The 16930-nt window shown below is 41.2% G+C and overlaps 1 protein-coding gene across 2 annotated transcripts in view; it reads right to left on the reverse strand.

The window, feature by feature from the left end:
- The window catches only part of DYNC1I1 (dynein cytoplasmic 1 intermediate chain 1), a 281312-nt gene that overhangs the window by 42300 nt on the left and 222082 nt on the right, over positions 1-16930 (reverse strand). For both annotated transcript variants that reach the window (XM_006114494.4, XM_006114493.4), the window contains exon 15: positions 1541-1681. In XM_006114494.4, coding sequence (XP_006114556.1) covers positions 1541-1681 — 141 coding nt within the window. The remainder of the gene's footprint in view (positions 1-1540; positions 1682-16930) is intronic.

The following is a 16930-nucleotide window of genomic DNA, read 5'->3' on the forward strand; positions in this document are numbered from 1 at the left end:
ACTATAAACAGCACTTGTATTTTAGTGTGGCAGAAATGCACATCATGTTTAGATGAAAGACATAGAAAAGGAAGTAACTTTAAAGAAATAATGTGGGAAATGGGGGAAAATCTTGGTATTTGTTCTCAAAATTTCTTTTAAAAAATGAAAATCACGTGTCCTTTAATTTGTGAACCTTATTGTTATGTCGATTTTGCTTTGTTTTCTACTTCCATACTGTGCCACTACAGAGTACTGAATACAAATTGAGCTTAGGCGATGGAAAAACATTTAAAATCCAATTCTGAATCTCGGTGGTAAAAGCAAAGCAAGCTGGTCATTTACAACAGTGTTGAGTCTTACAACAAAGATTCATCAAAGGAAAATTCAAATGAAAGCAAGATTGTACTCATTCATTTTATACCTAGAAATATTTTTAAACATATGGAGTCATATTTTCTGATTGTAATTATACCAGACTCAGAACTAAAGAGGAACATAAAATACATGCGATCTGTATTTAGGAAGGAGGGTGCTTGGGGTTTTAAGTACAATATTTGCTACTTCATCTTGCAAAAAGTTCTCTTAGTAGCCCTTTCTGTTTCAATGGGGTTGAAAGAAAACTAAGAGGGGGTGGGAAACACATGGGCATCATTAGGTTGCTATCAGGTTGGAGGTACTGGTGCAGGGCAGTCAAGCTGTGACAATTTGTGGGAGATTTGGGAGGGAAACAATTATGAAGGAGAGTTATTGTTCCATTGAAATGGCCTGAAGACATAACAAACCAAATTTAATAATTAATAACAAAGAAATAAAAACAATGAAATAAAAACAACCCTTCATCCTACCAATGAGAGATTTACACAGCTACCTTAAAACCCGATCCCAAAGCAGGAAGTCTCACATTCCACGTGAGCGAGACTTGGCAGGTCTGTGGGGTTGGGACTGGGACTGTCAAATTGTGTCAATCTGAATGAGGGGAACCCCCCCTCCCCCACTAGTTAGATTTTCAATGTCTCGCTGAAACCGGGCACCAAAAAAAAAAAAAAAAAAGTCACAGAAAGAGAGATTCTTAAAACCTGCCTTGAAATCAATCCCAAGAGAGGAAGCATCCTTCCCAAAGAGGTAAAACATCATCTGTTTGCCGCTCTTGTGCTTAATTTTTGGAACGGGGGTTGCATTATTCCCTTCCCTCCCTCCCTCCCTCTGTAAATTTAACTTGCATTAAGCATGCAAGGAACCCAACCATACGGGGTGTGGGGGGGGGGGGGGAAGGGGGTTTCAATGTTCCTGAACCGAGCAAGCAGGGGGAGATCAGAGTCCCCTGAACCATACGTAGGAAGGCTGAAGCCACGTCTCCTGAAAGATACAAGACGGGCAGGCCAATGATCTTTGAATCAGGGTGGGGTGGAGGGAGGCTCAGTGTGCCTCGGAGCATACAAGGAGAAGAGTGTTTGGTTGCAGCAGGGCTACGCCACAGGCAGAGGCAGGGATCTTACACAACCCCCCTCCCCCACCAGCCCTCGCAGGATTAACCCCCCCTCCCTCTCCCCCGCCTCACCTCGGTGTCATTATTCAGGTTCCACAGATCCAAGCGCCCCATCCCGTCCACACAGGCAAAGAGCGCGGGATGCACTGGTGACCACATGACATCGTAGACATAGTCGGCATTGTCTTCAAAGGAGTAGAGCGGCTTGTTGTGCTGTAAAGCAGAGAGAAGCATGAAGACTTCGTGGCGCTAGTGCTGCCTCGGGCTGTCTGGCGAGTCTAATTAAAAACTTTGCACATTTACCAAGTGTCATAAAACTTCCCCAGATGAAAGGTCCCTGCAGAAGGTGGGACTCGAGCTTTAATGGTGCAACAACTGTCCAGTGGCATAAATAAAATACAGTGGCGGGAGGGGGGCGGAGAGGAGGTTGGCTGGGGAGCAGGCTGAACTAGAGCTGGAGACATTCCACACAGGTACGCGGCCCTGCTGCCCATTAGCTGCCAGGCCTGCTTGGGGAGGAGGGCGGGGGTGTTTCTGGGCGAGAGAGCGCTTTGCATGTTGCTCACACACTCAATCAGGCTGGTGGGCTGACCTGATAAGGATCGTGAGATTCCCGGGGAGCAGCAGCCCATAGGGGCTCCTCGCAGGAAAGGCAGCGACTGCCACCTAGCGGCGCTCGCCGGGTTGCAGCCGCCAATTGCAGCCCTTGCTGCGGACAGCCCCGGGACACTGCTAAGGGGGCAGATTGACTCCCAGATGAGGCGGCGTCAGAGGGCCGCCCCGCTGAATTCTTTGCCTGCTCCATGGGGTCATTTCCACAGTTAGCCTTGCTCTCGTTCTGATAGTGCCGCCCCTTCTTTCACGGGCGGCTCAGATCTGTCTAGCCCTTAGCGATAGGAGAGTCCAAAATTGGTTCCAATTCAGTTTTGAAATGGGGAGAGGAGCTGGAAGCAGGGAAACTACAGCTTCTTCATAAATTGAGTGTGTGTATGTGTGTGTGTGTGGGGAGGGTTAGAGCTTTCTTCTGAGCCGACGTTGTCATTTCAGAACACCTTGGAAGTCAGAGGCAAGTTTGCAAGAACACCAGAAATAAAATGTAATTGGACATCATGAATTATTCATCGCATCTGGCTTCTCTTATTCTAATTTTTGCATAATGCTTTCACTAATCCCTGATCAATTAATGTAAAATGAAATTTAAATGATAATGAAAACTCCAGAGATAAAAGAAATTAAGTATTCTCAGAGCCTGTGACAGAAATCTAAACAATGGGATTTTTTAAAAAAAGGCTTCCTCATCCAGTTAGCTGTCTGTAACAGCTCCCTGGGATTCCATTAATGTCTTTATAAGCAGGGCATGGTAGAGTTTGGAAGAAAGAGAACATAAGAATTCAAAGTCAGGATTCTACCTTACATTTGTAAAGGGACTTTAGTAACAGGTAAAGTAGTACACAGAAGAACCTTAGTGACACAATATCTTTGAATACAGGTACGGTAATATCTTTGAATACAGGTTTATGAAAAATGGAACATAGGTTTCTCTCACTAACAGAAGTTGGTCTAATAAAATATATTAGTTCACCCACTTTGTGTCTCTCATATCCTGGGTCTCACTGGGCTACAATAATACTGCACATTGAAGACCCTCATAAGCCTAAAACTATTTTTACACTGCTTTTAAATATCTGGGGTCTCTCCAAAGGTCATTGCAGCATATACACTGTCCTGATAGTAAAACAAGGGAAAGAAAACCTAAATTAATGTTGGGAATACATGGAATTGCTTGTGCAGTTGTAATATTTGCTAATAAACTATTTTACTAACTAGCCATTTTACATATACAACTTGGGCTATTTAAGAGCCAGATCCAAAGCCAATAGAAAGAATCCCACTGACCACAGAGGAATTTGGATCAGGTCCTTGAACAGGAGTGGGCAAAATACAGCCTGAGGGTCGGATCTGGCCCGCCAAACTGCCAAATCCAGCACACCATTGTCTCATGGTGCAGAGAGAGCCTCAGGCTGAATCAGTTCCTGCCCTGCCCCTGCACACTGCTCAGAGCAGCCGACTGAGGAGACCAGGTTCATCTCTGTACACTGCATGCCCCTGGGGGTGGGCTTTGCATGCCGTCCAATGGGAGCTGCCTGGGCTGTGCTTACAGTGCAGGCAGTACACAGAGGGGGGCCCCCACCCATCAAGCAGCACCAGTCCACAGAGACACACAGGCCTTCTGCAATCAGCTGTACTGAATGGCATGCAGGGGCTCCACAGGCAAGGAGCCTGCCTAAGGGAATCTGCTGGGCTGCTGGCCAGGAGCTGTTGACTTAGAAGAATTATTTCAAATTAAAAATATTTTTAACAAACTTATGTTTGTGCACTACTAATAATGCCATTATTTCTAAAAGTGAAAAAACCCTGAATTTTTACTCATTATGCTGTTTCTTTTTGCACTTTACTCACATTTGTCAATAAAAATAGAGTGATCAGCTTCAACTCTACTTAGAGTTTACTTCTTGATTATTTCACTTTCCATCATCCTGCATTAGACATTGTTGCGGTGTTTAGGTTTTATATATATATATATGTGTGTGTGTGTGTATGTATATATTCCTCCATAGTGTCTGTGTGCACACACACACACACACAAAACACATGCACACACACACACTGTGCCAAGGAATCTCTGAGTTTTCATTGCAATATAAAAAGAATGAATGAAAACATTTCAATTCACCATTGATTTTATAACAGTGTATTTGCAGCTTTAATTACATGACAGTGTCTTTTAATTACATGACAGGCCTTGAGCATTGCTTATAGGTCTGCTTTCAATATATCTGAGTCAATAGAGATTTTGCCACTAGCTTCCAATGGAAGCAGGATCAGGTCCAAGTGTTCATATTTGGCTTTATACTTTTGGCATTTCCTAAATATAACTGACACTTTGTTTTATTTTTAAAATGTAAAACACTGACAATAAAATGTAGCTAGAACTCAAGATGAGGAATTAGCTGAATTTGATGCACACACTTTCTAGAAAGGTTAAATATTGTCTTCTGGTGGCTTTGTTTTGCAACAACAAACAAAACAAACAAAGAGAAAAGTCTTTCCCAAATAGGGAAAAATATATGTAAGCACATAAATAGTCCCGTTGAACTACTTCTATGTGTATATGAGGCTACACACTGTGATGTTATTTGATTAAAATCTGACCATACAGAAAATTGTTTCAACCACTGTTACATATTTGCAACAAATCTTGTATTAACTGTAGCATGTAAGATGTCTATGAAAAGGTTATGATTTGCTGAATATGATTATGCTATTTATATGCATGTATTGCTTTTGTACTTGAAGTTATGAGTATTGGCTCTATACCTGTATTTCAAATGTTTGCTCCTGTGGTCATGCCAACTCATCACATCTTGAAGTGATTAGTCAAACTAAGTGGCTCATCAAGGAACACTTAACTCACAATGGACCTTCCTGTGGATGTTCCATCTGAAGTAAAGGTAATGACCACTACTGTGACTAAGCAAAACTATGCATGGACATGACAAGAGACTTTCCCATGTGACTCCATATTCCATCTTTATCTCTACTTTTCCACTATATGTGCTGAGAGCTTTGTTCAAAACAGTGGGTTTCCCTGCACATGACAGAAGTTATAAAAGGCCCTGGAAACACTTCTATTTGTCTCTATCCTGCTCAAACCTCTGGACTATGAACTCATACCAATGAGAACATGCTAACAAAGGGACTGAGATCTTTCCAATGATTTGACTTAAGCCAGCAGTTTATTGTATATATTTAATTCCTTTAACCAATTTTAACTTTCTTTCTTTCTTTCTTTCTTTCTTTCTTTCTTTCTTTCTTTCTTTCTTTCTTTCTTTCTTTCTTTCTTTCTTTCTTTCTTTCTTTCTAAAGATTGTCTACAGTGTGATTTTTGGGTAATATCTGAATTGTATATTGATCTGGGTATGTGGCTGGTCCTTATCTGGTCACTCACCTTTAAATTCAGTGTTTTTGGGGATGATACAAAGACTTGAATACCTCAGGAAACTTCTTCTTAGCCAATGTGAGGAGAGAGAAGTTTACTCTGGTGGCTGGTTTGGTACATCTTATGGGATAATATACATCAGCACGTTGGGGTGTATTTGCCCTATTTCTCAGCAAAGCTCAATTTGGTGTTCTCAGTTGTCACCCGCAAAGGCACAGTTACATACGCATGCTTAAAATTAAGCACATGTGTGTTTGCAGAATTGGGGGCTAAGTTATGTTCAGGGTTTTGAGGAGACAGAACTACTATAAAAGATATTTCAGAGCAAATACAGCTGGTCCCTGAGTTACGAATGCATCTACTTACAACCATTCGTATTTACGACCAACCTCCTATACAGCTTGAACCCGAGTTACGAATGAAACCGCACTTATGAACAGCGCAGCCGTACATAAGTGAATGTAGTCTGACTTACGAACAGATGAAGCTATGACCAGGTGTTTGATACGTAACCTGTTCGTAAGTCAGGGACTGGCTGTAACTTTAATTCAAAGCTTGCAGATAGAATTTAGAGTGGGTCACACAACTCCACACAATGTCTACAAAACACATACAGAAACCATACAGTATTTTATATTTTCATTGCAAAATGTACTAGCTATTTATAGTATAAAATAGTGTGTTTAAAGGAAAGAAAGCCCAACCAATAGCTTGGAGACAAATATTTTTCTGCTGCACAGAATACATGCTACAAACAGTAGACCAGAAATATCACAAAATGCCATTTGAGTAAGAAGAACAAAATCTTCTCACAGCACATTTCAATCTACATTGCATTTTGAGGATATATTGAAATTGGTTTTAATCTTATTTTATTCTTTCATGTCACTTTCTATGGCCTTTTAGTTCCAGCAATATATTTACCAAATAAGGCCCATCATGGTCCAGAAGATAAGGTCCTGAAAAAAGAGTCAGGAGACTTTGACTTTGATCACTGGGGGTATGTCTATGCTGCAGAGCTATTTCAGGATACCAGAGGTATCCTGAAATAGCTATTCTGTGTTTATTGAAGCAGCCCGTTATTTCAAAATAGATTTCGAAATAACGGGTGGCTTATTCTGACATCCCGGTAAGTTAAGGGGAATTTCAGAATAGCGTTTTAGACAGCACCAAATTAAGAAATAAGCTGTTTCAAAATACACTCAAAATAAGCTATGCAATTTGCGTAGCGCAAATTGCATAGCTTATTTCGAGCTAAGGATGCTATGTAGAGGCATTCTGCGTGACCTTTGACAGGACACTTCATCCTATATGGCTCAACTTTCCCAACCATAATGTGGGATTAATAATACATACCTTCCCTCCTTTTTTACGGTGTCTTGAGATCAACAGATAAAAAGCACTAAGTGCTAAGCATTATCATTACTATGACATTGAAGATCTGAAAATGCAAAACTGAAGTCAGGGATAAAATCTGAACAGCCAGAGTAGCAGGCAGTTAAGAAGCATCCAAAGCATTTAGAAAATGAGACTCACATTATTAACAAATCTGAATGTGGGTTTGCACTAGGGATGTTAGATATCGGTAACTGAATAGTCGATTAACCTCATGAATTCTTATCGGTTAGTCAACCATTCTATAGTCCCCGGGTGGCGGGGCTGGCAGTCAGTGCACTCTGGCTTCACTCCCGAGGAGCCCCCTACCACTCCACATTGCTGCCTATGATACAGAGGCAGCAGCACAGGGTACCAAGTGGGAGCTGGTCCACGAGGGAAGCCAGTTTACAAACCAGCTTCCTGTGCAGACCAGCTGCCTGCTGCCCTGTGCTGCTGCCTCTGATAAAGTGGCAGCAGCATGGGGTGGCAGCAGCTCCAGCCTACGGGGGAGGAGGGAGGTCAAAGCTTCCAGACCTGGTGCAAGCCGTAACTGAGCTGGGCTGCCTGCCCAGCCTGCTAAAAAATGTACTGGCAAGGTGTGGAGGGAAATGTCTGTAGTCTATAGCATTAATCTATAAGCTTTTCCTTATCGGTCAATCAGTTAATCGACTACACTGTTACATTCATAGTTTGTACAGGACTGGGAGGTAAGCAATTCCACTCCTACAGATAGCTAAGGTAGCCTTGGTTAATCAATCACTATCTTATTATTGGAAAAAATGGTATGCGAATGTAAGACTATGAAATAAATACTGGGCAACCTTTCAACACAAGCCAGCAGTAGGGCCCATGCTTAACTTTACACATTGGCTACATCTAGAATACATCCCTTTTTCGTAAAAGAGATGTAAATTAGATGTATCGCAATTGCTAATGAAGCAGGGATTTAGGGATAAGGGATCTTTCGGAAAAGACTTTATTTTCCGCAAGATCAGCGTCTAGACTGGCGCTTTTTTCCAACAAAGCTCCGTGCAGAAAAAAAGCGGCAGCCATTTTTATGCTAATTAAGCGGGGGAGATTTAAATCCCCCCGCTTCATTAGCAATTGCGATACGTCTAATTTACATCCCTTTTATGAAAAAGGGATGTAGTCTACATAGCCATTATGAGTAATTCTATTGACTTCAATGAGACTACTCATAGTGGATATAATTAAACTTATGCATAAGTGTTTATAGGACTGAGGCTTCAGATTTACTGAAAACCCACTGACAAATGGCCCAGTCCTGTAAAGTCTCATTCATGCGAGTAGTCCTTACCCTATAAACACACATTTGTAAGATCACATTTACCACTACATATCAATTTTTCTAGATAAATCTACGGAATGCCAACCTCTTGAATACTAGGACTTTTCAGATTGGAAAAGAGATGACTAAGGGAGATATGAGGTCTATAAAATAATGACTAGCGTGGAGAAAGCAAATAAGGAAGTGTTATTTACTCATAACACAAACAGTAGGGGTTACCACATAAAATTAACAGGCAGCATATTTAACCTGTGGAACTTCCTGCCAGAAGATGTTGTAAAGGCCAAGACTATAAGGGCATGTCTACACAGTAGTGCTAAACTTGAAATAAACTACGCAACTTTAGCTACACTAATTAAGTAAAAATAGAATATTTCGATTTTTGGTACTATCTACACAGCAGTTATTTCAAGAAAGAGCACTCTTCCCCCGACTTCCATTACTCCTCGTACAATGAGAGTTAGTGGAGTTGGAGTAAGCAGTCCTCCAGCTCAACATTGTTTTGACATTATATCAAAATCACTGCTTGTGTGTAGACACAGACTATGTTATTTTGGAATAACATTAGTTATTCCAAAATAACACTGCTGTTTGGACATAGCCTAAGAGCGTTCAAAAAAGAGCTACATAAATTCAGGGAGGAAAGGTCCATCGATGGCTATTATACAAAATGGGCAGAGATGGTGTCCCTAGACTCTATTTGCCAGAATGCTTTGTTCATTCCTTCAGAAGCACCTAGCACTAGCCATTGTCAGAAAACAGGATACTGGCAGCGATGGACTATTGGTCCGATCCAGTATGACTGTTCATATGTTCTTAAATGTGAATCTATGTAAAGTTCACTTTAACTCCATTTGAAACTACCTGAACTTCTGACTTACATCATGCATACCTACCATATGGCTAATGTTATGAAACAATTGGAGTTTAAGCTTGATGAGTTTGCATTCTTAAGTTTCAGCCCCCATTATCATTTTTATGTACAAAACAAATAGATGAAAGCAATGTCTTTAGACAATCTTGAACCAAATCCACTTATTGAAAAAAAGCAATTTTGGGTGAAATTCTGACTCTCCTGAAGTCAATGGGAGTTTTGCCATTGATTTTGAAAGGACCAGGATTTCAGCATGCATGTTTCATTGGGAAGGCAATTTCAAGTCAGACATGTATTTTATATGGTATATTTAAATACATGTATACTTAAACTCTGTTGTTTGTACATGTGCATTGTTTAAAAGAACAACAGAGAATAGTCAGTAGATGTTAAATACATGAAAGATACAGCTGTCTAGGAATTTAGCATTTGACTTTTTTGCTAGTGAAATCAAACACTACTCTAAATAAACACTATATATGTATATACAAGTGGTATTTTTTAGCAGCCTGTTCCACTCCTTATTAGCATGGAAGAATCTTCCTTAATCCAGGAGGCGCCACACATAAAGATGTTAATTACCCATGTGAAGCAATGTATACATATTCACAGGTTTTAACTAGCATCTGACTGTTTAAAGGCCATGGCAAAAGCTAGCAGCTTTGCCTGGTTCATGAAAGGAGTATTTTACGTATTGGCACACTTTCTATGGAACTCAGCTCCACCTAACGGCACTTCTTTAAACTGTGTACTTCAACAGCATAATGCTAATATTATTCTGCTTAGTAATTCTATGTGATCTTTTTCCTTTTTTCCCCCTTTGTTCTTTTTCATTTCAAAGACAATGGAGGAAGATCCTTAGCTGATATGTATCTGTAGTTCCACTGGAGTCAAGTAAGCTTTCCTCATTGACACCAGCTGACACCAACCGAAGATCTGACATAACATTCTTAGTTTTTACTGATTTAATTTTCCTAGGTATGCAGCAAAAGAGACATTTGGTTGTATTTGGCATATAAACTTTCCATATGGATGGATCTGTTTAGTTAGAGGTAACTGTGATATTAAAGGCTCTATGAGGAAGCAATCCTTGAGCTTCCCTGAGGACAGTGACTGCTATTTAGTCAGTGCTAGGCAGTGCATGCTGAGGGGTTGGGATTTGGCGTACGTCTGTTTCTCTCATAATTTGGCCCCAACTGTGTTATAAGCTCCATAAACAAAGCTATAAGTTGATATTTGTCGACTGCTGCTTTCATCATTTGAAAAGTGTTTCCAGTTCTCTCAAAAGGTTTTAACAGTTCTGGTCCACCTGCGCCAACGCACTGAGCCAGTGCTATTGTCTCTGTGGCTAAGGTGTTCAAAGTGCATTCACTGGGCTTGATTCCATCCAAGTTGGGTTAGTTTCTGCTGGGGGAAAGTTATGGGAGCACAAGCTGCCTGCAGGCCCTGTACGTGCAATGAGCATAGCTCAGAAAGGTGTAGGGGCTGATGGTGGTGGAGCGCGTCTGTGGTGGTTGGGGAAGCACATACAATGGGTAGCCACCACCAGCAGAGCTCCTGTGGGACTACACCAATGCTGTATAGCTGCCCTTCCCTGGCAGAAGCCTTAAGTGAAGATGACAGTGTGAACCCTACTCACCTCACCCTCCCTTGGCAGGCAAATTCATTCCCAAGCCGCAGGGAGTACAGTGGAGCTAAGCCTACCTTATTAGATGTAACATTTGATGTTTCACTATACTATGAAACATATTTTAAGTACTTAAAGTGCTGTGCAGACACTGTTGAGCACACTCAAGGTGCTACAGGGATATTAGTATTGCTAATACATTTTAAGCAGATGGTTGACAAACAAAGCCCTTCTTTTGACTGCTGATGTGGACTGCAAGGTCAGTGATTAATAAAGATATTACCATTCAGGATATGATCAGGAACGAGGTCTCTGAATGAAATCTTAGCCCTGTTTAAATCAGTGAGAATTTTACTATTGAGGGGGGCTGGAATTTCCCCCTCAGACATTGCATGTATTAATAAACAGATTTAGATGAACTATATGTGATTTGTTTATGACATACAGGTCCAAATTCTAAAAAGGTCTAAACTCTTTTACTCCTAGGCTGTGTCCAGACTCAGGGGTTTTTTCGGGAAAAGTAGCCTTTTTCCGAAAAAACTTCCCCTGCGTCCAGACTCAAGCCGCGTTCTTTCGAAATTAAATCGAAAGAACGCGGCTTTTCTTTCGATGGCGGTAAACCTCATTTCACGAGGAAGAACGCCTTCTTTCGAAAGTTCCTCTTTCGAAAGAAGGCGTTCTTCAATGTAAATAGGGCTTCTTCAAAAGAGAGCATCCAGACTCACTGGATGCTTTCTTTCGAAAAAGCAAGCCGCTTTTTCGAAAGTTCAACGTGCAGTCTAGACGCTCTCTTTCAAAAGAGGCTCTTTCGAAAGTATTTTTCGAAAGCGCCTCTTTCGAAAGAGGCTTGCAGTCTAGACACAGCCCTAGGGAAGTCAATGGGAATGGAGAAGGCTCAGCATCTTACATGATTCAGAGAAGACCCAGACATATTGTGTCTCTTACAGCTTCCAGAGTAATGACATTTTAAACTATGCTATGTATCTTCTACAAACTCCAAACAAGTTGGTACTTGATTAGATCAATGTAAATCTTTTAAATGGTATTTCTGGACAGGTGAACAACCTTCATTTTTAGATGTACTTGAGGAAAAGAAACCAATTTAGCACTGAACTCTGCAGTCATTAAAGCCCCCTGTAATTAAAGTAAAAAGGACTACTGTGTTGCTTAATTGTTCCACTATCTGGTGTGCTTGAAATGGCTGTAAATCATGGTAGCAAGGAAAGATTGTTGCATTTTAAAATCATTCTTGTTAGAGAGATGCTAAAAAAGTGCTGGCTCCCTTTATTGACTTGTAAGCCAATAATGTAAAAAATATAAAATATGTTTGCATAAACATGTGGGAACTATTATAGGTGCGGGGAAGCAGAGCAGCTGAATGGGAGGGTGGATGAGAGCAGACCAAGTCTGGAGATAACACGATGATTACATTTTTGTGGTTTCCTTCAAAGTCAAAGCGTCATGGGTGAGCTTACAAAAAGGAAAAGCACTTGATGATTGGTACAGAAGGTTTTAATGAAAGCCAATCTTAAAGCCTAATACAGAGGATCAGAGAGAAAGAGAGGGGATGAAATTAGTAAATCAAACATCACCTTATTTTGGGGAGCATCAGAAAGTCAGCCAGCAAAGCTGTAAGGGTAGAAGGAGTTAATAGGTGTGACAGGCAGGTAATTGCTGATTTTGTTAATCTCCTTAACTATTTAAAATACCCTGCTTACATGAGACTGGTTCAGATTGTGCTGCAATACCTACAATGATAACTTTGGTCTTTTACCTTTCCCTTACATCTCTTGTTAGGAGAGGCCTGCAAATGATATCTCAGTAAAACAACGGGATGGAGTGCTTCTTTTAGAGACCATTATGTGTTATACAAAGGATCAGTTTAAAATATGTTTGAAATAAATGTTGGCCAGCTACTAGCTGATTTCTAAAGGTAAGCAGAATTGTTGACAGGGCCAGATATTTTTTTACTAGGAATAAATCCACTAGCCCAGGGATTCCAAAGCTGTGGTATGTGTACCCCTGTGGGTACGTGAGACCTTTCTGGGGGGGCGGGGTACCCAGGAGAATTTGTAGAATGGTGGATTTTATTTATTCTTTTATGTATTTCATTTTTATAACAGGCTTCTCAGACAAAGCTTTAAATCTTTGTGAAAATTTGTTATATAAAGTACTATAGTTAATTTACTTCACGATGTACCAATGAGAACACAGATACACAGACACGCTGACTTATAGAGCCCTCACCCCCACTCACTGTACAGCATGGGTTGCGTTGCCCAGCAACTGTCCAGTCGAAATGAGCTCAGAACTTAGGAGTTTTCTTGTGGCTGCATATGTCACACTATAACAGTGAAATATGGGCAAATGGCTAAAGATGGATAGCGGTAAGTAGAACACACAAAGAGGTCAGTGGTGATAAGCAGGGTAGGGACACATGTGCCGCTGGTAGATCTAAAAAAGGTCTAAGGAAAGTTTGGGAATCTCTGCTCTAACCCAAGGAATTAAAACTTCACATGAAGCAGAACAGGTGCAAGGAGATGTATGGCGTGAAAAGGCTACACTGCGGCTACGTCTAGACTACAAGCCTCTTTCGAAAGAGAGCATCTAGACTGCAACCACTTCTTTCGAAAAAGAGATCCGCTTTTTCGAAAAAGAGCACCCAGGCAAATACCACCGTGTTCTTTCGATTTAATTTCGAAAGAATGCGGTGGCAGTCTAGATGCAGGGGAAGTTTTTTCAAAAAAAGGCCACTTTTTTTGAAAAAACCCTGTAGTCTGGACACACTCTAAGGCTGCTAGTGCCCTGCATCAGCTTCTGCCGAGCCACTTGTCCAACCACCTCCATAGTGAGATAGGCTAGACAGCAGTTGTGGAGGGGTTCTATATCCAAGGGAAGATGAGTCTGATCACGTCAGCCCAATTTCTAGTTTTCCTGGGCCTGATTCAACTTGCATTCAAGACATCCTCATAGGGCCCATCCTGCTCCACTGAAGTCTTTTCAATGAAAGCAGGATCAGGCCCTCAGGAAATACAGCACAATGAAGGCAACCTGTTTGGGTGTTTTACAATTTCTTTTGCACACCCTCAAAGGGTCTGGGTTACAGTCTGAGAACATATCTTTGCTGTCTTGGCAAATTGTTTCTAGCTAGAGGATTGCATTTGAACCATGTTTCTTCAAACTGCTGAATTCATCAGCTAAGCTTTAGTGGAGGTTATTGTTTTTAAAAGCATCCTTTTACTAAGTTGGCACTTTTCCATATGTTGCAACACTTTGCATTTTAGCCACTGATTTCTTTCTTTCTTTCTTTCTTTCTTTCTTTCTTTCTTTCTTTCTTTCTTTCTTTCTTTCTTTCTTTCTTTCTTTCTTTCTTTCTTTCTTTCTTTCTTTCTTTCTTTCTTTCTTTGCCACTGCTATTTTTACGAGCAATTTTTCTTGCAATTCTTACCCATATGCAAATGTCGCATTACAATATTATAGCAAATGATAAATTTGAATCTTATTATTTAAAAAGCTCAAAATGTATTATCCTTATCTTGTTACTACAGAAATCAGCACTTAACTCCACAGATAATGCCTGTTTTATTCTGCACCACCCAAGGACCCATAATCATGGCTTAACTGTGTTGCAATCTGATTTACAACTTATTCAGCTCATGATCCTGTCTGTAGAAATGTTGTTTTCTTTCACAGAAAGGCTCTGGGACATACTGGCAGCTGTTGGCCAGAGTTGGATTTATCTGTCTGACATTAGAAAGAATATGGTTTAGTTCATTCTTTCATTTAGTGGAGAATCTTTCCCCATCTATATATTCAGAGGGCTCTCTCACAATGGTACCAGAGTGCTCACTACATGGGTGCGGGGTTGGGGCCTGGTGAGTAGGATTTGAGGAGGTGTGGGAAATTCATTCCCTGGATACTATTGCATGGGAAGAGGGTAGATGGGGTGCAGCCAGAAGTGCCAGCACTCTGAAGATCTTATCTTCTGACTCTCCTAGTATAGGAACACTAAAGACTATGCTGGCTACCTCTGCAAAACAACTACCAAATTCTGTTGAGAATATCTGAAGGACACTTAAGAACATCTAAACTGGTACCCTACTCTCATATGGACAGTGAGAAAGGTAAGGTCCATCTTAGACCTTCCATTGGTGGAGAGGATGGAGTAATGAGGCAAAAGTGGAGACTGAGGCCCAATGAGGTACTCAGAGAAAAGCTAGAGGATTATGTGGAAACACCTCACTGGCAGCTAGATGGGAGAGGAATCAGAGGTCTTCTACTATATCTTGAGCCAATGCCCACTGAAATTTTTTGTTGGATCAGGCCAAGTTGATAAGAAAAGGGTAAAAGCCCCAGCTGACAATTTACACAGAACCCTATAACCTACATGCTCCAAACCCCAAGGCTACATCTAGATTGCATCCCTTTTTTGTAAAAGGGATGCAAATTAGACGTATCGCAATTGCTAATGAAGTGGGGATTTAAATCTCCCCCGCTTCATTAGCATAAAAATGGCCGCCGCTTCTTTCCGGCACCGAGCTTTGCCAGAAAAAAGCGTCAGTCTAGACACGGATCTTTTGGAAAATAAAGCCTTTTCCGAAAGATCCCTTATTCCTTATTTTAAGAGGGATAAGGGATCTTTCAGAAAAGGCTTTATTTTCCGAAAGATCCGTGTCTAGACTGGTGCTTTTTTCTAGCAAAGCTCCAAGCGGAAAAAAAGCGGCAGCCATTTTTATGCTAATGAAGCGAGGGAGATTTAAATCCCCGCTTCATTAGCAATTGCGATACGTCTAATTTGCATCCTTTTTACGAAAAAGGGATGCAATCTAGACGTAGCCCAAGAGTAAAGCCTTGAGGAAAAATACCTTGCTTAAGGAAATCTTTGATTAGGTGGCTCACTCACTCACACATCTTACAGTAAAAGCTCTGTTATCTGGCCCTTAATTAACCAGAAACCTCAACTAACCACCATTCCTGGTATATCCCAATACTAATCTTAAATCTAGTAACCAAGACTAGCATACTGCCCAGCCCATTATGCAATTGCGTATTGTGCACTTTTCTGCAAGAGGTGGAAGACAAGTAAGCAAGCTAGTATCAGGGATTTATTCAAAAAAGTGTTTTCCAGGGTACGTCATAGGGTCATTACAGATTCAGCACAACTTCCTACACCTTCTATGTCTACAGTGATAATTGACCCTGAGACACTGCAAGATCCTAAAGTGCCTTCTGAATCAAAGAAAGATTAAATATTATTCTGTAGAGTTTAAGGTTACGTGTATTTTCAGTGACCTGGATGTTGGCCGTGTGCTGACTACAGTGATACGTAATGTAATACAATAACATACTGTGTAGAAAACTTGACCTGTAAGCACCTAAGTGCTTCAAGAAACCAATCACTCTGCAGTGCAGTATTACTACTGGATTGGTAAGTGCCTGGTATATTTTTATAGTATTCTAATTCTTTGAACATTAGCATTCCATTGGTAAAATATAACTCTCAGTTTACCAGAATATCCGATTAACTGGCACCCTCATTCTTCCAGCATGTTGGATAACAGAGCTTTTACTGCATTTAGAAACACTAAGGCTGTGTCTACACTGGCATGAATTTCCGGAACTGCTTAAAACGGAATACTATTCCGTTTTCAGTTTTTCCGGAAAAGGAGCGTCTACATTGGCAGGCTGCTTTTCCGGAAAAGCACTTTTTCCGGAAAAGCATCTGTGGCCAATATAGTCGCGCTTTTCCGGAAAAGAGCCCCGATCGCCATTTTCGCGATCGGGGCTTTTTTTCCGGAAAAGACTACTGGGCTGTCTACACTGGCCCTTTTCCGGAACAGTGTTCCGGAATAAGGACTTATGCCCGAGCGGGAGCAGAATAGTTTTTCCGGAATAGCGGCTGATTTTGTACAGTAGAGCGTCGTTGCTTTTCCGGAAATTCAAGGGCCAGTGTAGACAGCTCGCAGCTTATTCCGGAAAAGCAGCTGATTTTCCGGAATAAGTTGCCTAGTGTAGACACAGCCATAAAGTCTTGCACTCCCTGCCCCTATCCCTTAGTCCCCTTCTCTCTGCCTTCTCTTCTACTCCCATTGCCAACAAATAAACTATTAGGTCTCCTGATAAGCCTCTCCCTTTCCACCATGATGGTTATGCCCCTCCACTGCTGCAACCATTGTCTGAGCCATTCTGCAGTGCCCACCTCTATCTCCCTCCTCTTCTTGCTCTGTGCTGCAGGTGTTAGGTGATGATAACTAAGTGGGAAAATGACTTTGGAT

This window comes from Pelodiscus sinensis, chromosome 2 (genome assembly GCF_052426305.1).
Source record: "Pelodiscus sinensis isolate ZL-2025 chromosome 2, ASM5242630v1, whole genome shotgun sequence".
NCBI lineage: Eukaryota > Metazoa > Chordata > Testudines > Trionychidae > Pelodiscus > Pelodiscus sinensis.